We start from the raw sequence: 24,203 nt of genomic DNA, 5'->3' as shown, positions 1-24,203 counted from the left end.
TTTGCCAACTGAGGCTTTTTGTTTCGACCTCTGAGCAAGCTCACAATTTCACAAGAAACTGTCCATTTGAGGTGTCCTTTCGCTCTTCCAGCACAAAATGGATCAAATGTGTGCTGTCTACTCCAATCACAGAAATTATCAGAGGAACAGCTGTTTAATATATATATATATATATATATATATATATATATATATATATATATATATATATATATATATATATATAGAATATGTCATTAAAATACAGAACTCTAGGTGAATATAAAAAATAATCAATTTTGTGATCATTTCCAATATGACAACTACACATCAGAACTCATACTTTATGCAGTAGCACACTGGTATGGTAAACTGCATGGGAAATGAACTGAATGACATTCGGCATGCCTGTAAGGACAAGTTGCTGTAACTGAAACATGTAAATATCTCCAAACCAAATCACTGAACCTGCATCCGCCCTTGTGTTGGGAATTCCGGTGGGACGTACAGCTAGAAAAACACCTATACATTTTCTGCATCACCAACTGAATACATTTAAATTTCACTTAATATTTTTAATCCTATTAGTCTGTATGTGATACGGAGTAAGTGACAAAAGAGGAGTGGGAGTACATTTAGCTTTCTGTCAGGTTATGTTTCCTCTTTGGGTGTCAGAATGTTATTTACATGCTGTTTTCTCATTCCAGGATCCTATTCACAGCCAGGAAGTTTATTCATTTGCTTTTTTCCTGCAGTTACATCAGCTCATCTCTTTTCAGATTCTTTTCACTCTCAGTAACATGCAGAGGTAGGATTCTGATTCTTAATCATTTTATTATGTGTTTCTTTTTGTGTTAGATACCTAGTTAAGCTTTCTGTATTCTAGATATACTTAAAATATATATTGATATTTAACTAAGCATACAAATATGACATGTAAACATAAATAGCTGTAAATATTGTGTTTGTTAATTTCGTTCTTTTAAAGACAGGTAATTTAAGTCATATCTTCTATTATTATTATTATTATTATTATTATTATTATTATTATTATTATTATTATTATCATTATTATCATTATTACCAGTGTTTTTTTCTAAAGCCTGTTACATCTTTGGAGCATATATGAAATTCCAGTCATGTCATGATATATGAAAAAAAATACTGAAGTTTGAAACACAATCTCTAATCTTGAAGTAATTTTTTTTTCACCCATCCATCCACCCTGGCCATCTCTTTGCACAGACGTTGTGGAACAAAACATTTCCTCCTTTTCTCCTGTCATAATTGCTTAAAGAAGACAATTAATAGTGCTGTTTTAATCCTCATAGCGGAAATATAAGTGTACTCCTGGGGCCTACAGAGCCCTAACTCTAATACACATTTGTAGATACAGTACTGCCAATTTATTGCACCTACTATTTGTTTTTGTCAAATATAGCCTTTCACTGTTAAGCAAATAAATTTTTTGTTCTAAACTTCACAGGATGAAGTGGTCAGTATTCTGCTGGTTGGCGTTTTTTGTTTCTCTGGACATGCTCTCTCAGAATTGTTTTTCAGAAAATGGCGCCTGTACATCCTGTGCTGAAAAGTGTGGTGAAAGCATGAGTAAGTGTGTAAATATTTTTCTTTAACATTTTCTTAACAATTATATTAGCAAGTTATGAAAATTGCCATAGCTTTTGATCCTAACACAGGTTGCTATAAATGCCCTGAATCCAGTAACGGTGTATGGTAAACAGTGTATGACTGTAAACACATCATCAGGATTTCCAAAAAGCTGTGATGTCACAGTCTGAAAATGACAATACTCTTGTGTAGGGATGGGTATCGAAAACCGGTTCTTGTTGAGAACCGGTTCCCACTGTTTCAATTCCTTGGAATTGTTTGCCATTTTTACAAACGATTCCCTTATCGATTCCAGTCGCCCCGAAAGACGTCACCACGTTGCGGAGCGTCATTTACCTGGCAGGGCGCCTAAGCGGCTCAAACGCTCAAAAGTTTGGTTATACTTTACAAGAATGGATGACAACGGGGCAACTTGCAATACTTGCAAAGTAGATATTTCATTTAAGGGAGGAAACACTACGAATATGCAAAAGCATTTGCTTACAAAACACGCGATAACCTTAAATTAATGTCGTGTTTGTAATTCCGCTCCGGACTCGTGAATCTCAACCCAGCAGCAGCGGTAACGTTTGCACGTCCTCTCCCCTTAATACGGCAGGTAAATAATCAACTAACAGTGCATATTATGTTAGCGATCTGCCTTATTACAAAACCTGCCATTACTGTGTGCTGCATTTAGTGATGAGAGAGACAGACAGAGTCTGGCTGGCAGTTCTCTCTGCAGTCCAACGTTAGCGTCTCCTTTCAGGCCAGGATAGACGAATGTCACCGAGCAGTGACTAAGTTTGTGGTCACCCATTTGCCACAGCAGATGCCCCCGATTTTTGGTAAGTGAATGTGTTTAATTGTAGGCAGGGACATTACTGGATATTCTTGTGTAATTGCTACTGAATAATTTATGTTATACTTTGTTATTGCTACAGAAGAATATTTATTTTATTATTTTACATTTACAATTTTTTTTTTCCTGGGGACCCTGTGACACCCCATTGAAGAGCCGTAGGCTGTGGATCTCTTAAGATCTCACTGTTGGGTTTGTAAGGCCATGTTACTCCTAAATTTCTATCTTGTTCAAAGAGAAGATATAAAACAAAGTTCTAAGCTAATCAACCTTAGTGTTCTCCTTTTTTTTAAAAGAATCGATAAGAGAATCGATAAAGAATCGAATCGTTAAACAGAATCGAAAATGGAATTGGAATCCCGAAAATCTTATCAATACCCATCCCTACTCTTGTGGCTATTCTGTGGTGTGTGATACTGGGATGTAGTGGAGGCATCTGCGGTACAGCTGTGGACAGTTCTTGCTCCAGTGCATTTGGATTCTCAATCAGATTGAGGTCCTAGGAGTTTGGTGTCAGGTCAACATTTTGAGGTCTTTTTTGGGTTCCTCAAGTCGTTACTTGAGGCAATGTTCATCCAGGTGCACATTGAGGTGTATCACTCTAAAATGGCAAAATAGCAGTTCTGTGTTACTCTCGGCTTCCATTACGATAACTGGCCTGGGTCAGTTTTTAGTAACCAGGATAACTAATAGACAATAAAACAATAAAAAGTACATAGCATGTGTAGCCTGGTATCTACCAAAACATTTATTATAACATTTACTGAGTCCAGTGAATATCTTTGAACATATTTCATATGGAACAACACAGTTAAAAAGTCAAATGTAGGACTAACGTCATTTAGTTAGCACACCCACATTACTCATCACAGCTAACCTGCATTATATTCCTTACTCGTTCACATTTACACCTTATAAACAGCAATTACACTCCAAACATGTTACTTTAAAGAAGTATCGACATAAATGTATATAGTGCTTGCATACTGCTTTTACCTGAAAAAGAGCAAAGTAGCAGTTCTGTGTTACTGTCGGTTTCATTACTATGACAGGCCAGCCTTACTTTTGTAAAGGATTACTTTGTCAGCCACTCACTGCCACCTACTGGCAAAAGTGCTGCATCAGGTGTGAGCAAATGAGCTTTTTTGCTCTGTACTATGATGTCAAACTATTGTCACAACAACAACAAAAACAAGGTGATTTGAGGGGGCACAACCACATTAAAACAGCTTCAGCAAGAATACTGAAACCTGTTTTTAACACTTCAGATAGGGTGCCATGAAGGTATTTCAGGAAGGTTCAGGGAGGTTTTGATATTAATGAATTACAATATTCAAGCCTAAAAGTAATAACTGCATGAACTTGTTTTTCAGCATCAGTCAGGCAGGATGTTTCTGATGTTAAAGGTATTGAGCAAATACAGGAAAGAGCCCTAAAAATTTGTTTAATATGCACATTAAAGGACATCCTCATCAAAATAACACCAAGATTTCTCCCAGTGTTACTGGAAGCCAATATAATAACTTTTAGAGTAAGTATCTGCTCTGGCACTTTGTTTCTAAGATGTTTAGGGCCAGATACAATAACAGTTTTATCCGAATTTAAAAGCAGGAAATTGGAGGTCATTCATACCTTTCTTTCTTAAAGACATTGCTGGTGTCTGGCTTCATTGACAGATAGAGCTCGGTATCATCTGATACACATGCCATGCCTTCCAATAATATTGCTCAAGGTAAACATGTATATGTAAATATAAGTACATGGCATGTAAAGAATAAACAAAAAAGCAGAATGTAGGCTTACTCAACATGAACATTTAATACAAAGTCAGCAAGTACAAATAGCTGCTCTCTTTTAGGGCCATGTATTAATGGGTAAAAAAATTAAGTAATAAAGTTACATATTATAATTTAACATTTTTAATTGATCAGAGAACTCCAAAGACAAAAAAAAGTTAGACCCTACTACTAAACTCATACAGAGGTCCAAGGGATCGTGGGAATCATAGAATCATGATGTGATTTTTCTGAAGAACTGATTGGTCACTAAGTGGTGATTTCAACCTTTTGATAATCTAGAACATGTAGAGTGATGACATATGTAGAACATTGTGTATGATCCTAAATCATTTCCATAAATATAAAGCTTTCAATATCATCTCTTTGATATATTTTTTTGCAAATCACCTTTTAAAGTCTGTGGTATAAAATGATGGTAGAATGAACATTTTTTATTGTGAGCTGAATCTTTAATACCTTTGGATATGTGGTACTTTTAAAGGATCTTTTAAACTTAGTATGATATTTTCTTTATTCCTTTAACAGCTAACTGCTGTTTTCAGACTGTGTGGAACCCTGTGCAAAATGGCACCAATGAAGACCCCATTGAGTAAATATTTTGACATATATATGCTTGTCTGAATATTTCTGTTTCTGTTTATTTATGACTGATTTTTTAGTCTTTGTTCAAAAATGTATATGAGAGTAAAACATAAACAATTTGCTGAGGATTAAGATAACAATCATATTCAAGATACCTATTCTGTGTTGTGTAAATACTGAAAAGATGCAAATCAAAATGATTTATGCTAATATTTTCTTCTTTATCTCCCCCACTCCCCCAAAGAACCATGAAAATCCTAGAAAAGATTCTCGAGGAAACAAAAGTGGAAGGGGCCATATCGATGCATTCCTCTGATTTAGTTGTTCTCCTGTTCAAACCCAATCGTACCTCTGACGACCTTGAAATTTTCGCCAGTGACAGCGAGGTATGAAAAAAATATAATAATTTTGACATAACATTTTCACTCACTGGCAGTTTATTTGATACATAATTTGTGGATGCATGATTTTGTATTAAGCCCCATTAACATTGTTCTTGTGTAGCCCTAATGGCTTTGGTGATCACCCACTTTTTATGTAGCTCCACTATGTGCAGTATCAGTTTGGATAAATCTTCACATCAAATTTCATATCCCAGATAAATTGCCATGAAATTATGTATACACACTGATTACAGTTAGAATGAATTGTAATAACTGTTCTGATAACTCACCATTCCTCTAGCTGTCACTGTCAGGTCACTGTTTATCATCAAACACAATCTAGAAAATCCATCTCATCACTCTCAGCTGTACAGTAGTATTCACATGCAATGCTTCTCTGTCTCTCAATGATATAGGCAGGATTGACGCCTGTCGCCAACAGGAGAGTGCACGTTCGACTACCGAGAGAAGTTGGAGAAGGGGGGAAAAAGATTATCTTTTCCATGTTTAAGTTTCCTGAAACAGTCAGTGTGAGAGACTATACTTTGTTATAAAATTCTGTAGAAAAAGACATGAGCAAATAGTCCTACCCATGTGTACCTACAATATAACTTACAGTTGGCCTTGGTTTGGCCAGTAAGATTTTTAACAAAAGTACAATGTTTATATTAACTTACATTGGTGTTTTAGGTAATGCCTTACTTGGTTTTTGAACATGATCAGTTTTAAAACTGGAATTGTCTTTTAATGTGGTTTAGTTTATAGCTTATGTTTGCACTTCTCCTATACATCCAAATACACTGATTAGGGAAAAAACAACTCCACCACATAGCACCTTTACTTTCTTTTAACCATATGAGAACAAACCACATTAAATTAAATGAATAAAGTTAATTTATTTAAAAATGTTGAATATTAGATAAGCACTTTTGTTGCAATTTTTGTATTTAATCATAGCAAGCTAATAAATCTACTAAAAAAACTACCAGACACGACTCGCAGGTTCAGTACAGTGAGCTCATTTACAATGCATGTTGCACAGTTCAAAAATACAAGAATGAGATAAGTAATAGTCCAGGCTCTAAAAGGCGAGTTTTACCAAGGGCCCAGTCTCTATACAGAATCTCACCAACAAACACAAAGCACTGCTCACTACATGCTAAAACACGTTTCGCCATGAGGACCTGTACACAGGGGGACAGATGTAAGTTTTCTCATGACCAGAAAGGTATCAGTATTGAGGGAGCCAGTGCTTCACCAACTTTAAATTGTTCAACAATCCAGCAAAGACTGAAGATCGACAACTCCCTTAAGGAGTGGCAGTCAAACAAGGATATCAGGGCAAGAGCAATATGTCCACAAACACACACAGACTGATAGAGAAAAGATGGGAGAAAGACAATGGTAGACAGCGTAGCAAGTAAAGAAAAACTTTCCACAAGCCAACTTGATGAACTTGTGCTATATTGCAGAGTATGTTTGGAACCTTACATGAAGTGTATGAACAGCGACTGGTTGGCCTGAGTGTGCAGGGCAAGAAAATATCAGGACTACAAGAGCGCTTCAACATCACCATGAATTTCACCACAACAATAAATGTAACTACTGATTTAATTTAATATTTTACTCCAATCTTACTTTCTATACCTTTATATCATTGTTAAAACAGCATAAAGAAGCATAAGGTTTATTAGTGAGTAAAACATATGTATGTATGTTGCATTGCATAAGATGTAAAATGATCATCATCTTACAATGCTGTGATTGCAGCCCTTCCCCAACTGTCTATGAATGGTACTCATGGCCACTGATCTGTGGTTGTTGATCAATGGCCATCAAAATTTGCATATTAGTAATCAAGCAACTAACCTCACAGCCCATTGTTGGTCAGTGGTGCTAGTTTCAGTCATTATGTAAATGTACTCTTTATAAGGTTGGGGAAACCTTCTTCAGTCACTGCTGAAGAAGTCACTTTGATGAATGATGAAACGTTTCTACCACTTAAAAAGGCTACATTCAGTTTAACAGGATCAACTTTTTTGGGCATATAATATACTGTATATTTTTATCCATAAAGGTTAGAAAAAAGATATGCACTCACCAGCAACTTCAGTAAGGACACCTTGCAAGTACCAAACCAGACCCTGGTTTTTCATTAGAACTGCTTAAAATAGAGACTGAAATGAAGTTTTTATTCCCATCTACTAACATTATTTTATTATTACATTAATATAGCACACGGTTCAGTTGGGTTTCCATACAAAACAGGTGGTAGAAACGTTCTCAAAAGAGCTACTGTTTACTTTCTTACTTTAAGTACTTTTCTTGACACACACACATATATGTATTTATATATACATATAAACACAATATTTTGTGTCATAGGAAACCCAAGTGCCATCCTGCCAGTTCTTTGATTTTTCTGCAAACAGTGAGTAACCAAGGATCACAATTCAATAGTAATGCATAACACGTTGTCTGCGTTTGTAATTCTGGATTGTGGTTTCACTCAGCACCAGCAATTTGAGGTGATGTCATTCAGATATCACAGCAACTCGTGCATAATGGACCTGTTTGTTTAACTTGCCAGATTTTAGTCAGGATGGCTGCCTTACCCTGTGGACACGTGGTCAGGGTAAGGTTACCTGTTCCTGTGACCACTTCACATACTTTGCTGTGCTCATGGTAGGATTTACCTGTTTTCATTATACAAAGTTGCTTTACAATCCATGTATCCATGCTGCATCAATAACTGTAACAATGTATGTATTTTCCTCAGGTACCTGCTTCCATCTCACCTAAAGACCAGAAGATTTTATCATACATTACTATAACTGGCTGTAGTCTTTCACTTTGTGCCCTGGTCACTGCTGTTTTGCTCTTCATCACAAATAGGTATTATTCCCACCTCCATCATTTCCCCCTTTCACATTTTCAATATGTGAAATCAGTATCTTTAGTTTCTGCTCCTTTTTCTTTTTGCCTTTTTGTTGGTTTTCTTCTTTTCATTAATTAAAAAGGCAATGCAGTCATCCTCTCTTACATCCCTTCTCTTTCCTTTTTTATTTTATTTATCTCATCAAGTCATTCTTTATTCTTCCACTTAGTGTGACTTAATTTCCCTACAATCATGATATGACCATTAATTTTACACAAAAGTTATCACTTACCGCATTTACCTTCTCCCCTGTCTGACAGAAAACTCAGAGAAGATGTCTCTATGAAGGTCCACATCAACCTTGTAATTTCTCTGATTCTCCTCAATCTGCACTTCCTACCCAGTCACATGGTGGCAGTACAGTCCACCACATGGCTTTGTTTTTACATGGCTCTTGCCCTTCACTACTCCCTGTTGGCCACTTTCACCTGGATGGCCTTGGAGGGGTTCCACCTCTACCTTCTCTTAGTCAAAATCTTCAACATTTCTGTCAGCAGATACACCCTCAAACTCAGTGTGGTGGGATGGGGTGAGTGGAGCACTTCAAACAGGAAGTTGTCTTCATCAAACTGCAAACCTTTGGCTGACTGATCAATTTGTATGTTTCAGGTGTTCCTGCAGTCATTGTGTCAGTGGTGGTGATCATAGACAGACGCTTTTATGGGTTCATCTCTAGCTCCCCTGAAACTTCAGTGTAAGAAATAAATTTGCATGCATGCAAAATCTAACCTTACTACTTACTGTATTAGCAGATTTGCATGTGCATCAGAATTTCTATGTATTTGCGTGTCAGGGAGGAAAAAGTATCCAATTTGTTTAAAATACACTGTGTCCTACATCTCTCTTACAGAATGCCTTTCTGGCTTTTCAATGCGAGACATTAAATCATCATCTGTTTCTTTTCTCTTTAGATGCTATGTAACCAATCAAGTGGTGAAAATGGTGACTACAGAGGGACTGTTCTCCTTGGTGTTTCTCTTTAACATGTTAATGTTTACAGTGACAATCAAACGTGTTTTCTGTGTTGGGCAAAGAAAAGAGGTAATTTTGTCAACAGGATCTGTAAATCACTTAATTTCTAAATCCTCCATGTCAGACTGTCCTTTGAAAACCCCAGACCAGCTGGTCTTGCCAACATTATTCCTCGTTTTTTAACGTAACATTTCTATCCTCTTGTTCATGATACGCATACTGTATGGCAAGTTGTCTAATCTATCCATCCATCCATTTTCTTCCGCTTATCTGGTGCCAGATCACGGGGACAGCAGCCTAATATATCCTGTGTGTTCTGGGTCTGCCCCGGGGCCTCCTCCAGGTGTGACATGCTTGGAACACTTTACCCAGGAGGCACCCAGGAGGCATCCTTGTCAGATGGCCCAGCCACCTTAACTGGCTCCTTTCGAGGAAGAGTAGCAGCTATACTTTGAGCCCCTCCCGAATGGCTAAGCTCCTCACCCTATTTCTAAGGGAGAGTCCAGCCACCCTTCAGAGAAAGCTAATTTCACCCACTTGTATCCGCAATCTCTTTCTTTCAATCACTACCCAGAGCTCATGACTGTAAGTGAGGGAAAGGATGTAGTTCAACCAGTAAACTGAGTGCTTTGCGGGCTGGTACAGAGTCCGCATCACTACAGCCGCAGCACCAATCCATCTGTTGATCATCCCACACTCCTCACTCGCGAACAAGAACCAAAGATATTTAAACTCCTTCACTTAGGGAATTAACTCGTCTCTAGCCCGGAGTGGGCACTCCAGGTTGAGGACCATGGCCTCAGACTTGGAGTTGCTGATTCTCATTCCTACTGCTTCACGCTTGGGTACGAACCGCTCCAGTGTGAGCTAGAGGCCACTACCTGATAAAGCCAACAGAACCATATTATCTACGAAAAGCAGAGACAAAATTCTGAGATCTCCCGTGTGGAAGCCTTCCACCACTTGGCTATGCCAATTCTGTCCATAAAAATTATGAACAGAATTGGTGACAAAATGACAGCCCTGAGTCCAACACCGACTGGGAACAAGTTTCTTGCAATGTGAACCATGTTCTTGCAATGGTTTTCTAATTTGGCTTTTTAAATTTTAAATATTTTAAAGAAAGTTATTTACTGGTGATGTTTTAAAATAAGTTTTTAAAACTTCAAAAATTTCTATTAAAAACAGACTCTATAAATGAACAAGTGCATCTGGAGAACACAATTTTAAACAATTTTGAAAACATTTTGTGGTCATCTGTGCTTTTTCTTAACCTGCTGTGCCATGTTTCATTCTGGTAAATCAGCTTAGGGAGATTAACCATACCAAAGTCATCAAAAATATTTGTCGCCTGTTGGGAGTCGGCGCTCTGCTTGGCCTTACCTGGGGCCTGGCCTTCTTCTCCTTTGGGCAGCTGACCACTCCTGGTCTCTACCTCTTCTGCGTCCTGAACTCATTGCAAGGTCTGTACAGTCTGCTACTATGTGTGTTTCTGTTGAAGGGAATAATGAGGATTAGCTTTTTACCAAAGTGTAGGTAAACATGAGACAGCTCATATGATGTAACCTATTCTGATCATATGAAACTGAACAAAATTTTCCAACAGGACGACTTGTTAAAATGCACAGACTATCCATTTCATAGACATTAACTTAACCCTTGTATGGTGTTCGGGTCTGTGAGACCCATGCCATTTAGAGGCCGTTGCCCCTTTAGGCAGTATATACCATCAAAACCTGCAAAATATGGTATAAGGATATGTACACTTGATTAGAACTGATTTTATCTTTTTTATAACATTTTATTGACAAAAAACGAGAAGCACATTAATTCATAAATGTAATCGAACAAAGGTAAAAGGAAAAAATTAACCATGTTTGCTGTTCACATGGCTTGTAATTGGGATAAAGTAAACATCTGTTGAGTAATTTAACATAAAATTGTTTGATAGTGTTAATTGGAAAGCCAAAACTCTAGCGGGTCCACCAGACCCATGAACACTGGCTGAGTAACAAAAATACGAACACCATACAAGGGTTAAAATGCATTCATGTATGCAGTAGATTTTGACTTCTTCCTTTTTGTGTGTATGGATGAACAGTAACCTAACACAGTTGACTTATCAATTTTATTTGAATTAATTGCACACTCCTCACACTTCCTGTACTCAGTCTGATCCTTTGCCTAACACACTCTTCTTTGTGCCACACAGGTTTCTTCATCTTCCTGTGGTTTGTGATGTCAGTGAAAAAGTCCCAAAACTCCGCTACACAGACGAGCAGTGAAACATGTAGTAAAAGCAACTAGATTAAATACAACTGGAAAAATACCAAGAGGTGTGCTGGTGGAATGTGCAACACAATGTTGAAATCTGACAGTAACCTTTCTGTTTTACTTTTGGATTTTATATGCACAACAATTTACTATAACTGGCAGGAACTGATTCTAAATGATGAAAATAAATATAATAGTATGAACATTTTGACAGTTCTGCTGCTTTATTTGAAACTTTCTTGTTGATATAAATCTTTGTGGTAAGAGTTTATTCCCAAATACAGTTTAAATAGGATGGCAACACATTTGAACGATTTTTTCATTTTGGGGAAACGTCTGAGAGTAAAAGTTGCCCTACTGAAGAGAATCCAGAATGACTGGAAAAGAGAATAGATCCAATGGGATGCACTGGATTGTCCAGAGGACATGAGTTAATTACAAAAAAAATCCTCCTTATTGTCACCTGTCCTCTTTTTTCGATTGCACACAGAGCTGATCTTGCTTTTAAATGCAGTTCATCCTCCGCTGGTATAGTGCTTTGAGAGATTTTGATATAGTTATGTTGATTACAACATTGTGAATTTATGGCATGTTTTATTATAATCCAGCTTAGAAATTTCTTTAGTTATTTTATGTTTTGTATATATGAACCTTTTCTGTGCCAGTTTGTACATCTGAACATGCTCAGTGCCTTGCTAATTCATAAAAGCCACAGTGTCAGTATGAATAATAAAAAAATGAAATTTTTTGCTTTGTTTGTTTATTGTATGTGATAATATTTCTGTTAGCAGACCTTGTTTAGTACAGACTCATGCCAGAGTCCAAACTCCAATGAAAACACTGTTTAGAACTGCAGTCATTATATTGACCCCATAAAGAACATTTGCCTAAAACAAATACCTCCCAAAGACCACACAGAAGAGCCTCTGTATTTTAAACATTAAACACATAATCACTCAGGCAGTTCACTGGTGTTTGTCTGGTCCATCGTGCTCATTTCAGAGATGTCCACTGAATGTTAATGTAAGTCTTTCTTTATTTTCTCTTTATTTATCTCTTGGTGTGCTTTGTATCAAATACAAAAAAGACATACTTCAAAAAGTGAATTTTACCAAGAAAAAATGCTTAACAACTTTATTAGTTTAAAAAAATATATCGAAGAAGAAATCTTGTAAATGGCCTGGAAACTTCTGTTTTAGTGGAACTGTATCTGAGATTTCCACTATCTGAATTTTGAATGGTATTTATTGTAGTATTACAAAGAGAAGAAATGAAGTGACTTCATATTTGACTTTATTGGTTCACAGTTGATTTGACTCGTATGTTCAAGGGGAATCTTCATAAGATGGGGAATATTAAGAGATCAATGGAAAACAAGTTTGATTTCTGTACTCTTTCAGAACTTTTATTTTTTAGACAATTTTTTTAATGTTGATTGAGGTTTGATGACATAATGCAGATTTGTCTGCCAGTCACTAAGGAAAAATGTATATTCTCAGACTAGTTGCAAATAGTTACTTGAGGTTTCTGGCTGACAAATATGCTCAAAGAAAATGCTGAACCAAAAACCTTCTAATGTTTGCTTTGGTTTTTAGCATATTTCCATGGCTGGCTGTAGATTTTCATGCATTTCGGCAAACACTTGCTAACTACTAATCAAGCATTACTAAATCTTGAGAGACTGCAATGCAAACCAGGAATGGAAAAGACTGACCTTCGGAGCTAATAGGTTTCAAAAGCTGCAACTTTCACTATGACGGCCCCATTTCTGGTTTGTGTTGCACTTTTCACAGCATCACTAAAGCTGGTCTTGAGGGAAAAAACAGATCACTGACATTTCTCTACATCTGTATGACTGAGGCTTTAGCAATTATTTTCCCAGTGATTGGAATCAACCTTCACAAATGACTTGCAAAGAGTCAGAAAATGCTCAAAATCTCAATGGATACTTAAAATGAGAGAACTTGATGGTAGGTAAACATTTGTAGTTTTTTAAAGGACTTGAAAACATTCAGCAAGTGTATTATTGTTATCAGTACATGCTTTCATATATGCATGTTTGACCTTGCTTTCTACTACCTTTTTCATATATGGCTGTAAATTGACACTGATTTTGAATAAAGCTGAATGAAACTCTTTCAAACTCATTCATTTTATTTTATATTTATTCCACATATTCACAGGATAAATAATGTTGACCTTACTTCTGTTGCTACAGCTGTACAAATCGCTGGCTGACCAAGGTATGAATGTCTGCTTTGTTTGCACACTCATAGAAATTGATATTTATTTATTATTTATTCATATCCACATCCACACATATATATATATATATATATATATATATCTATATATATATATATATATGTATATATATATATATATATATATATATATGTATATATATATATACATATATATACACATATACATATATATACATGTATACATATCAAGTCAAAATTTTAGATTTCTCACCACCTATTTTTGTATAATTTTTTTAACCTCATATTAATTTATTTATTCAATTTTTTTCTGCCTTGTCAGGTTTACATTAAGTTGTTATCAAAGATAAAGGTTCCTGATTTTATTTGCATATTTGTAACACATGATTCAGGGCTGCAGCTACAGTGATGTGGATGCTGTATCAGTTTGTTGTGGTAAAAGGAGAACTGAGCATATAAGTGATGCTCTTGTTTTACCAATCAATCTATGTCACACATATGGTCACATGTAAGTGTGACGAAAATGCAAAAAACTGTGAAATCAGGGAGGGGGGATATACTTTTTTCACAGCACTATATGTGTACTACTTGGTCTCTCTGGAATAGTCGTTCTCTCTGAAAGACTTAACCCTGACTGAATATGTCTAAGTTTATGTGAGTTATATATTTTTTTATCTTCTGTTTCTGTGCCCAGTGTGCCTCACCATTTCTAATCACACTATTGAAATTAATGGAACTGATGCAAACATCACTGAACATCAAAATAAGATGGTGGACTGTCAGATGGACTGTCAGGCTTCCTGCGTCTTTCTATGCAACTTAGGGGAAAAGGCATGGTTCAATGGTACATCTGATTGCTTGGATGTTAAGAAAAAAACAGCTACTGAAACTGAAATAATTTATAATCTGGAAAACAGTAAGTGTGCTGAAATCTAGTCTGATCAGGACAGAAATTGTTCTGCTGATTTGCTGATTCATAGCCATTCCCACTTGTCCTGTCTTTTTCTTAATCTCTTTCATGTCTCTTTTCTAGATCGCACTTGCTCCCTGTACCCATGCCTGAACAGTTCCATCTTGCGACTGATTGATTCTCTGGATTATAAACAGAAAAATGTGATAACACTCTTCAACATAAGAAATTTGTGTTTAGACCTCTTCAGTAATAATCGAAAACTCAAGTGGACCTTTATAAAGTAAGTAGGAGTCCTGCAGCAGGCACTCCTGCATATGCTGCTGAGTAGGAACATGTGTTTGTCTTTTTTTCCTTTGTTGTATTTTTTCCTTTAGTACTGTTAATCTTTAACCCCATGTCCAAAATGAAGACAGGATGGTTGATCCATCACTTTTGGGCCAGACTTAATGACGATCAGTTCACCTTGGCACAGATTTTCCTCCCTTCCTGCAGCTTTTTGTCTTAATGTCACACAAGCATTTGTGGTTGCCAAATGCTAGTTCATTTCATGCAAATGTATAAATCTGATTGCAGAAGATGTTCTTTCATTTGCTTCCATGTGAATTTTATTCCTACAGTGAAGAAAGAAAGGCCATCCATACCCTCATAAATAACACCCAGACTGAGGTTGCATTGTCCAGTACCTACAACCAGCAGTACTTGTCTCTGAATGTGATCAACATCAGCAAGGCCCCGGTGAATTCCATAATCGAGATAGAAGCTCCCCAGGTATACAAGCCAGATGTTGACGAAAAACATAAGGGAATAATGTGGACTCAGATAGCATGACAGTGGTTGTTTGAAAGTACTGTGTTCTATCTGGTTACTAATACTGTATGGTTGTTTAAAACTACCCTTAAAATTGTTCTGCAGAAACATGTAAATTGACTTCTTTTCCCATCCACTGTTAGCTGTACCCTCAGAACCATTCATTCATCCCTAAGATTTGGCTGCCTGCCGATGCTTTAAAGACAATCCCAGAGGAGAAGAGGGTTATTGGTTTGGTCAGCTACATGTATCATGGCCATTTCCAAGTATGTGCTATATCCTTTATACTATTTCAATATGTTTTGATGAACTTTTTTTATATTCTCAGTCATGAGCATTATCTCCATTTAAAACAAATTATTTGCATAAAATATTTGTATTTATACCACATAATAATGGTCTTTTTTCCCCTCTTACTGTTCATTCCTTTGTTAGTTTGATCAGGAGAAGATTTTATCAGTGGTTCTCAGGATAGAGGTGCTGGGGGAAGAGCACCTCAGAAATCTGGCTTCTCCAATCAAGATGACTTTTAGAGTTAAAACAGACAAAGGCCAACTAGATGTAAGTCTGTTTGTGGGAAATGTTTATTCTTTTAGTTATTGTCAATTTGTAATCGGATTATGTATATTATGGTTCCATGGTGTAATGGTTTATATATTTGTCCAACATGTCAAAGGTCCCTTTGATGTTGAGTAAAGTAAAGTGAGTAAAGGCATCTAGCATAACAGTCTGTCAGATCAAACATGCCCTTCCATGGCTGCAGTCATCCCTTGTGATTAAGAGAACAGCTGAGGTCACTATGTCTGATAATCTCTGTGCCTGTTGCCTAATCATACACTGAACTACTAAATTGTGCAACATTAAATGTTCTGGCTCAGAAAAAGTGAAAAAAAAAAAGATGTGACTTGATTTCATAATCAGAATTTTTATAGAACTTTTCTTTTACTAGTTTTATTCTGTTTGAAAAGCTTATTGACCTTGCATTATTAACATTCTTCTAATTTTACAGAATGACTCACAGCTAGTCTGTCACTATTTTGATGAATTTGATGAACATGGTAAGTGTATATCAGTTTTGTTGGTTACTTCAAGATGAACACCAAAGTAATGAGATTGGACACATTAATATTTATTTACCTAATTATTTGTTAACTGACAATTTGGGGAATCATTAAGTATTGGCTTGATTTATTTACGCCATACTGACTTTATAAACATGATGTTTTAAAACTCCTGTAGTTTGGTCTAAGTAAATGGAGCTTTGTATGTGAATTAGGACATACGGTGTAATAGACACAGTGCAACATTGCTGCAGAGACAAGCATAACTGTATTTTGGTGCAGTCGTTGTAACCTCAAATCTGATCTTTTGCTGAGAGCTTCCTGTTTTATTTCTGCATGTTCTTCCTATGGGGGGTTCTATCAGGTACTCTAGCCTCTTTGTACAGTCATTTCTACTACAAACACACCCCCTCTGCCCTGCTTCATAAATTGCAACTCGCTCACTGGCTTCCACTTAAATACCGCATTGATTTCAAAATCATACTGCTCACTTATAGGGCTTTGGAGCGTGATGTCACGGGGGTGGGCGTGGAAAGTATTTTGGCCTGATGCGCCATTTTCCGGGTCCAAACAAAGCGCAAGTGAAGAAGGAACGAAGGCACACACAACAGCCATGGTTCGTACTGCAGTGTTCGATCGCACGACCGGCACGGGAATAAGCTTAAAAAGGGTTTGTCTTATAATTCTTTCCCAACCTGGAAGCAACATGAGGGAGCTCATACAGCGGACCTTACCAAATGAATGCGTCTACCCTGGATAGCAGCCGTCAGACGAGCTGATATCCAGTTGAGCTGCTTTTAAGCATGTTTCTTGTAGTGTCGTTCCAACACAGTGTGTTTGTTTTGATTTGTGGACCCGGAAGATGGTGCCGCGCTCCCACAATACATTGCGGCGTGACGTCAACTCCAAAGCCCTATAAAATCGTAAATAATATCGCACCTAGCTACCTTATTGATCTCCTCAGCATGTATATTCCCAGTAGAACACTGAGATCATCTGACCAATTTCTCTTGGTGCAAACTAGGTCACGGCTGAAAACCAGAGTAGACCGTGCCTCCGCTTCAGTCACACCTAACCTCTGGAACAATCTCCCTCATGCTATCCGTGTGTCTGACTCAATCCAGACCTTCAAGTCTCAATTAAAAACACACCTTTTTAGTTTAGCCTTTCCGGCTTCCTAGAGAATGCCTTTTAAGTGTACTTTCTTCCCCTCCCCTTTTTCCTCTGTTTTGCTTATATTGTTTTATCGATTTTAAGTCTTACTTGCTTATCTGTGTATTTGTATGCTTGGTCAATCAATGCCTCCCACCTGCTAGCTTATCTGCTTTTGTATTTTGCTACTGTTTTATTGGATTTTGTGAAGCGTTTTGGTGTAGCTCTGGTATTAAATGTGCTATACAAATAAAGTTGTATTGTATTGTATTGTATTTCATCTCTAGATGTGGATGTGTGGATCCACATCTGTGCATCCTCAGTTAGGCCTGTGATGGACTGGCGGCCTGCCCCACAATCTACCTATTGCCTTTTAAAAATTTTGCATATGCTTAAGTGAAGTTAAGAAAGCAGTAATGAAAAGGCACAGATGTATAGATTACTGCATTTAAAATATGAAACTGTTCATGTACAAAGAATAAAGTTTTACTTTTTTTTCAGGCTCACCCTGGAAAACAGATGGATGTAAGACTCAAAGCGTCAACCAATCAGATGAACAGGACATTGCGTGCTATTGTGACCATGCAACACCATTTGCTGTTCTTCTGGTAAGTTGTTCCTGATGAACTTCTTGTTTTTAGGAGCTTTCAGTTTTAAGATATAAGAAAATAAATCTAATTATAGTGATCTAAATGATCTTTATTCAATATGGGTATACTAAAATACCCTATTTCTGAATTTTCTCTCTTGTTTTTAGATATTGGTAAAAGTAAATATGTAAACTACAGAAAATCTTCATCACTTTTGCAGATAAGAGGTCAAATTGCAGCAGTCCACTGGAAAATATTGTCATACATCAGTTACATAGGCTGCGGTCTGTCAGCTTTCTTTACTGCTTTGTCTGTTTTGATGTATGCTTTCAGTCGGTATGTATCATAAAATTAGTGTGCATAATAATGTACTTGTCTGTGGACTTCACATATCTGAGTCTTTTTTTTATTTGCCTCCCCCTCAGTAACCGCAAACTGGACTACTCCCTATCTATTCACGTATCCCTGAGTGGGGCCTTGTTTCTGCTCAATTCATCCTTCCTGCTGACTGAGTGGGGAGCTACACTGGTGCTAGAGGGTGTGTGTGTGTTTGTTGCAGCATTCATGCATTACTCCTTGCTCTGCAGTTTCACCTGGATGGCCATAGAGGGACTTCACCTCTATCTACTGCTGATCAAGGTGTTTAACACCTACTACAAACACTACCTACTGAAACTTTCACTTGTGGGTTGGGGTGAGTATTGCAAAATTATCAATGGTATTTACTACGTGAGAAAAGAGGAAAGGGTTCATGAGGAAACTTGAACTGAACCAGAGGTCACGTAGACAATGGCTGCAATCACTATTGAATGTGAAAGTATGGGCGATATATCGGGTTTTTAAATATATCGATATATTTTTATACGAGATATGAGATGTGACAATACCGTTTATATCGATATAGTCTGTGTTACGTATAATTATACTTGTGGAGCCGCACGTTCGCCTCTCTTTCATCCAGTTTTGTCTCTACACTACGTTACTCTGCCTCGCCTCTCTCTTTCACTGAACACAACTCCCCCTATCCCATCGCTTCACCTGCAGGCAGCGACAAGATGGACACGGCAGCTATAAAAGAGGAGCTGGTCGGTAAAAAGAAAACATTTGGAGATTACTATTGTAGTGCTGTCAGCATTAATCTCTTTAAAATGACGTTAACGCCATAACTGCATTAATGCGGCAAATCTTTACGAGGGTTAATGAGCTAAACGCGCTAACGCATTGACGCCGTGCAGCCCCACGCACTGGGCAATCCGTGGTAACTCATTGACGGAGATCTGCCGCATTAATGCAGTTATGGCGTTAATGTCATTTTAACGAGATTAACGCTGACAGCACTAATTATTATTACTATTATTTCAAGTGTCAGATGAGCAGCAGAATAATGTATTCTGTAGAGAATGTCGGGAAAGCATCCCGACTAAAGGCTGGAGCACTAATAGTATTTTCACCATTTACAACAGCGCCATAAAGTGCAAAGTGAAGACTGTGTGAAACTGCATGCTGTATTCCAGACCACGAAGTCTCCCAGCCTCCTGCCCCGAAAAAAACCACCTAACCAAACTCGTATACTGTATTTTTTGGACTATAAGCTTATACTAAAATCCTTTCATTTTCTCAAAAATCAGTGCGCCTTATTTATGAAGTCTGGTTGTGCTTACTGACCGCGAACCAATTTTATGTGGTATACGGCGCTCAGCAATCTGTCAAAAAATATTTTAGTACGAATTTGGTAAGCTGCGTAGCCGCACCGCTTGTTGGATTGTCGGAGCATTATGGCTACCATAGTCAGCAGCCTTGCGGAGTAATACGTACTGTGCTTCAACGTAATATTACCGTATTGTGTATGTATAATGACCACAAATGGCACCTGTTAAGAAATAAGGTTACAAAGCGGATTTCAAACTCAAGGCTGTCAGTCAGAACATGGGAACAGAGCAGCTGTGAAATCTGTCTGTCTTTGTTATTATGCTCAGCGTCTTCTTAGTTTACATTTTGACTGCACAATTGTGAGCTCTTTGTTATGCACAAAAACAACATTGTTTAATTTTATTTATGGAGCATTATTATTTAATAAATGCTGATAATTTATTTCTGAGTAATTTTTTCATGTACATCTGCGCTGTATTTTAATAAAAGTGCCAGTGTGAGATCTGGGACACAGCTTTGACTAAGAACTCTTTTTGTTCTCACTTTATGGCTTTTAAAAAATATATATATGTCGTATATCGTCATCCAGCTAAAGAATATTGAGATATGAATTTTGGGTCATATCGCCCAGCCCTAGTAGCCACTCCTTTTGAGATTTCCTTCTACACTCACTGTATGATTAATGAACAGTGTTAAAATTGAACAACATCTCTTAGAAATATGTCTGAATATGATACCACTTATATGTCCTGATGCATCATTCAGGTAAGGAAATCCCAGAAAGCTGATTCTGTTCATGTGGACGTTGTATTTTGAGTGGGAAGAACATTTCCTCATTCATTTAAGTGACTTCTTCAGACTGACTTAACTGCCAGTTTTCCCTAAATTTATGAATGAAGTCTTTCATAGTAAATAACTTGGTGTTAAACTGTGTCTGTGTCTTATTGTGTGATTCTTAGGTATTCCTGGTGTAATTGTGGCAGTCTCTGTAGGAGTGATGGATTTCAAACAGTTTTATGGAGTTAAACAGATGACCATGGCTGACACCAACCAAACTAGTTCGATGTAAGTAAACCAGCTGCTTTTTGGCAAGACTACACTAGCACTATATGCCTTTAGCAATATGAATCCAAAACCATGACTGGGTTTGCATGGGCAACCTGTCCGCTACACAGTGACACAGGCCAGGTCCACACTAATACGTTTTTATTTGAAACCGCATTTTTTTCTCTCTGTTTTGGCCTTCCGTCCACACTGAGACGGCGTTTTCAGCCAAGGAAAACGGAGCATTTTGAAAACGCTCTCCAAAGCGGATACATTTGAAAACGCCGTTTTCGCGTCACAGTGTGGACAGCCTTTTCGAAAACGATGACACATTTTAGTCATGTGATGCAGTCATGTGACCAATTAAACTAAGATAGCGGAGGGCATTATACAGCAGTTGTTTTGTTTGCTCTCAATTTTGACAGCCCTGTTAAAGATTAATATAAGTTTGTACATGCCTCCACATAGCTTTTCTTCAAACTCTTTAATTCTCACTCGCTTTTGCAACTTTGTACTTTTGTGTTACTCGCACCAACAACTCCACCTCATTGTTAGTCCATTTAAAAAACTCAGTGCTTTTCCTCAATATTTTGCTGCGACGTTTCAAAGAGCTGGAAAGTAAATAAACGGCAGACAGAAATGAGGCAGGTCGAATTGTCTCATGCGCAGTACTGGAACATAAGCATTTTCGGCGGTTTCAATGTGGATGAACAACTCTGTGAAAATGAATGAAGACGATAGTGTGGAAATTTATCTGGGCTAGTGTAGACGTAGCCACAGTGAGAATTTTCATGTCACACAGCAGACATATTTAAAAACCTGCTGAACATTATGTAACTTGTAATCAGGATAGCAAATAAATCTCAAACGCACTGGAAAAAATGTTCTTTATAGGAATCTCCAAAAAGTTGATTCTGTTCATCTGGACGTAGCGTTTTGTGGGAGAAACGTTTCGTCACTCATCCAAGTGACTTCTTCAGTCTCAGCTGACTGCAGGTTTCCCCAGTCTTATAAACATAACATTTGCATAATGACTGAAACCAGCCCACTGAAGGAACAATGGGCTGTGAGGTCAGTTCCTTAATCATAATTATGCAAATTCTCATGACCATTGATCAACAACCACTGATCAATGGCCATGAGTACCATTCACAGAGAGTTGGGGAATGGCTGCAATCACAGCATTGTAAGATGGTGACAGATGTACCCTTAGGCCCCCTCCTTGATTCAGAGATGGTCTTTCCCTTTTCACATAAATGGCCTCCTTGACTCCGCGCTCAAACCAGCGTTCCTCCCTGTCCAGGATGTGTACATCCTCATTATTTAAAGAGTGTCCACTGGCCTGTAGGTGTAAATTGACTGCAGAGTCCTGGCCTGACGAGGTAGCTCTTCTGTGTTGTGCCATCCGCTTAGCCAGAGGTTGTTTGGTTTCCCCGATGTATAAATCCTGGCAATCCTCCTGGCACTTAACAGCGTACAATATGTTACTCTGTTTGTGTCGGGGGACCCGATCCTTGGGGTGGACCAGTTTTTGGCGCAGCGTATTTTGGGGTTTAAAAGCCACAGAGACCCGGTGTTTAGAAAAAATGCGTCTCAACTGCTCCAATACTCCTGACACATATGGGATCACTACAGGTTTTCGCTTGGGCAGCGGTTGTCCTTCTCTCCTGGATCGGCTGGAGCTTTCTTTAGGTGCCTTTCCAGCTTTGACAAAAGTCCAGCTGGGATAACCACATTTACTCAGGGCCTTCTTGATGTGCTGTTCTTCTGCCTCCCTGGCTGCTGTGTCAGTGGGGATGGTGTTCGCTCTGTGTTGTAGCGTCCTGATGACACCCAGTTTGTGCTCCAGTGGATGATGAGAGTCAAACCTTAGATACTGATCCGTATGTGTAGGTTTACGGTACACTTTATAGGAAGTTCCTGGCTATTAAAGTAAGATATATCTTACAAAGAAGTACTTACTGTTGAAACCATAAAGTACCAACAAACAAGTTTCATATCATTATGACATTATACTGTTTCTGTTCTTTGTATGCTGGACTGTAGGTAGACTATGTAGCCACAGTACTTTGACAGCTCTGCCTGTTTTACAGTTGTTGGATCACTGACGACACCTTCTTCTACTCCTTGAACCTGGTATATTTCATCCTTGTTTTTATCTTTAACGCTGGCATTCTCATGGCAGTGGCTTCCAGCATATGTAAGATGAAACAAGTGTTACAGACTACCTTAAAGACAGGAGCCACAGCTAAGGGGAAGTTGTGGGGAGACCGAGAGAGGCTTAGCGCATCCTGTAAGAGTGGCCTGACATTGTTTGGTCTTACCTGCCTGATGGGTACCACCTGGGGCCTGGCCTTCCTGGGTTCTGGATATATCAACTACCCCATTCTCTACCTTTTCTGCATCCTCAACTCCACACAAGGTCAGTTTAATGGTTTGTGTTTGTGTGCAAGTGATTTGAGCATTTTGTGTCTGATCTGTTTATTTGTTTTTCTGGTTTTCTTCATAAGGTTTCTTTATCTTCCTGTGGATTTGTCTGTCAGCAAAGAAGCAGAGAAAGAGGGCTATGGAGGACCGAACATCTTCAGCTCCTGTGAGGACTACAGAAATCAAATCTGATTAGAGTTCCTCTCTACCATTTCTGCTCTACATGTAATCTCCTGTTATGTTAGACTTGAAAACACACTGAAACTTTTAATACTATCTCTTTTTAGTATGCCTGTATTGTCTATATGATTTAATAATATTTTTTCTGTTTATATTCTGTTTATTTATTCATTCTGTTTAGTCAATCATATATATTTCACCTCTGTAATAGTCCTAATATTTATAATTGAGCAATTTGTATATATTAGAGTTATTTCTTAATTTTTTTAAAACTCTGTAACATATTGTGTTATTTAATTACTTTAGTCTGCTACTGTTAGTGTCTTGGAGCAACTATAACCCACATAATTTCTGATGTATGCTTCTAAATAAAGTTTTACATGATATATACTAGACTTGTTATTAAGTTTCTATGGATCTGAACACATGAATAACTTTGACCTTTTCAGAGTTTCTCATACTACACACTGAAGAATTAGACCATTTCTTCAAATTTTAATATGCTAGTGAAAAATATGTCTGCATCCATCCAAGTTAACGTTAAGTTAACTGTGCTTTCATTTCAGCACATGCACCAATAGCCCAGCGACCTTTGGACAACCCCCTGTCAAATAGATAACAATTCTTTAGAAGACCGATTTATGATATAGTGATAAGTCATCAGTGTGATAAGTCGGTCTGACTGATTTATTCAGAATTCATTCAGATATATAATACCATGTATATGATAAACAAGTTACTGAACTGTGGATTTTGC

General features: G+C 37.6%; 2 protein-coding genes across 3 annotated transcripts; both read left to right on the top strand.

Moving 5' to 3' along the window:
- Positions 1 to 597: 597 nt before the first annotated feature.
- On the top strand, positions 598 to 12,144 carry LOC109203026 (adhesion G-protein coupled receptor G2-like). Its single transcript, XM_019362064.1, has 14 exons — positions 598 to 787; positions 1,466 to 1,587; positions 4,774 to 4,837; positions 5,075 to 5,216; positions 5,630 to 5,743; positions 6,686 to 6,811; positions 7,599 to 7,644; positions 7,804 to 7,898; positions 7,993 to 8,108; positions 8,412 to 8,680; positions 8,761 to 8,845; positions 9,063 to 9,192; positions 10,430 to 10,586; positions 11,336 to 12,144. Exons 1-14 carry the CDS (start codon positions 633 to 635, stop codon positions 11,428 to 11,430), a joined length of 1,716 nt encoding a protein of 571 aa, XP_019217609.1. The 5' UTR covers positions 598 to 632; the 3' UTR covers positions 11,431 to 12,144.
- Positions 12,145 to 12,347: 203 nt separating this feature from the next.
- On the top strand, positions 12,348 to 23,861 carry LOC102077445 (adhesion G protein-coupled receptor G3). Of its 2 annotated transcripts, none has more exons than XM_013264194.3 (14): positions 12,348 to 12,420; positions 13,581 to 13,640; positions 14,317 to 14,538; positions 14,656 to 14,815; positions 15,153 to 15,303; positions 15,486 to 15,608; positions 15,778 to 15,903; positions 16,352 to 16,400; positions 18,057 to 18,163; positions 18,366 to 18,481; positions 18,571 to 18,839; positions 20,755 to 20,860; positions 22,933 to 23,261; positions 23,350 to 23,861. In XM_013264194.3, exons 2-14 carry the CDS (start codon positions 13,589 to 13,591, stop codon positions 23,460 to 23,462), a joined length of 1,923 nt encoding a protein of 640 aa, XP_013119648.1. In that variant the 5' UTR covers positions 12,348 to 12,420; positions 13,581 to 13,588; the 3' UTR covers positions 23,463 to 23,861. The 2 variants fall into 2 exon arrangements, with proteins under 2 accessions (XP_013119648.1, XP_025763901.1); XM_025908116.1 differs by lacking the exon at positions 12,348 to 12,420 and adding an exon at positions 12,947 to 13,367.
- Positions 23,862 to 24,203: the final 342 nt, after the last annotated feature.

This window comes from Oreochromis niloticus, linkage group LG1 (assembly GCF_001858045.2).
Source record: "Oreochromis niloticus isolate F11D_XX linkage group LG1, O_niloticus_UMD_NMBU, whole genome shotgun sequence".
Classification (NCBI taxonomy): domain Eukaryota; kingdom Metazoa; phylum Chordata; class Actinopteri; order Cichliformes; family Cichlidae; genus Oreochromis; species Oreochromis niloticus.
Note: the sequence above shows the minus strand (reverse complement) of the source record. Positions and strands in the feature narration are given on the sequence as shown.